Consider the following 362-nt stretch of genomic DNA (forward strand, 5'->3'; position numbering starts at 1 on the left):
AGAGGTCTCTATGCTGCCCAGGGTGGGGCCCTTCTCCACCATGAAGCTCAGGAGCCCGGTCAGGATGGTGGAGACGGACCAGGCCGGGTTCCAGGTGTCCGGGTGGAAGTCCGTGATGGAAAGACACAGCCTGCAAAACAGGGGCCTTCACCAGAGTGCCCGTCACGGCTGCGGGCTCGCCTCCGCAGCAGGGCAGAGCAGAGCGCCTTACCTCGTATTGCACTTAAATCTTCCATTGGGGGTGATCATATAAATACTAGGAGGTTTAAAGGGAAATTCTCTGGGAAAAATTAGTTTTCCATGGTAATAGCCACCTGCACAGAAACAGAGAAAGACGGGTCATGGTCTACAGAGCACCTCCT

General features: G+C 55.2%; 1 protein-coding gene across 1 annotated transcript in view; it reads right to left on the reverse strand.

Annotated features, from left to right (window-relative positions):
- The window catches only part of UBE2J2 (ubiquitin conjugating enzyme E2, J2), a 7,928-nt gene that overhangs the window by 1,927 nt on the left and 5,639 nt on the right, over positions 1–362 (reverse strand). The window contains exons 3-4 of the mRNA XM_006772527.2: positions 212–314; positions 1–130 (exon numbers count right to left, since the gene is read on the reverse strand). The exon at positions 1–130 is cut by the window's left edge and continues 7 nt beyond it. Of these exons, the coding sequence (XP_006772590.1) occupies positions 1–130; positions 212–314 (233 nt within the window). The remainder of the gene's footprint in view (positions 131–211; positions 315–362) is intronic.

This window comes from Myotis davidii, unplaced genomic scaffold (assembly GCF_000327345.1).
Source record: "Myotis davidii unplaced genomic scaffold, ASM32734v1 scaffold586, whole genome shotgun sequence".
Lineage (NCBI taxonomy): Eukaryota > Metazoa > Chordata > Mammalia > Chiroptera > Vespertilionidae > Myotis > Myotis davidii.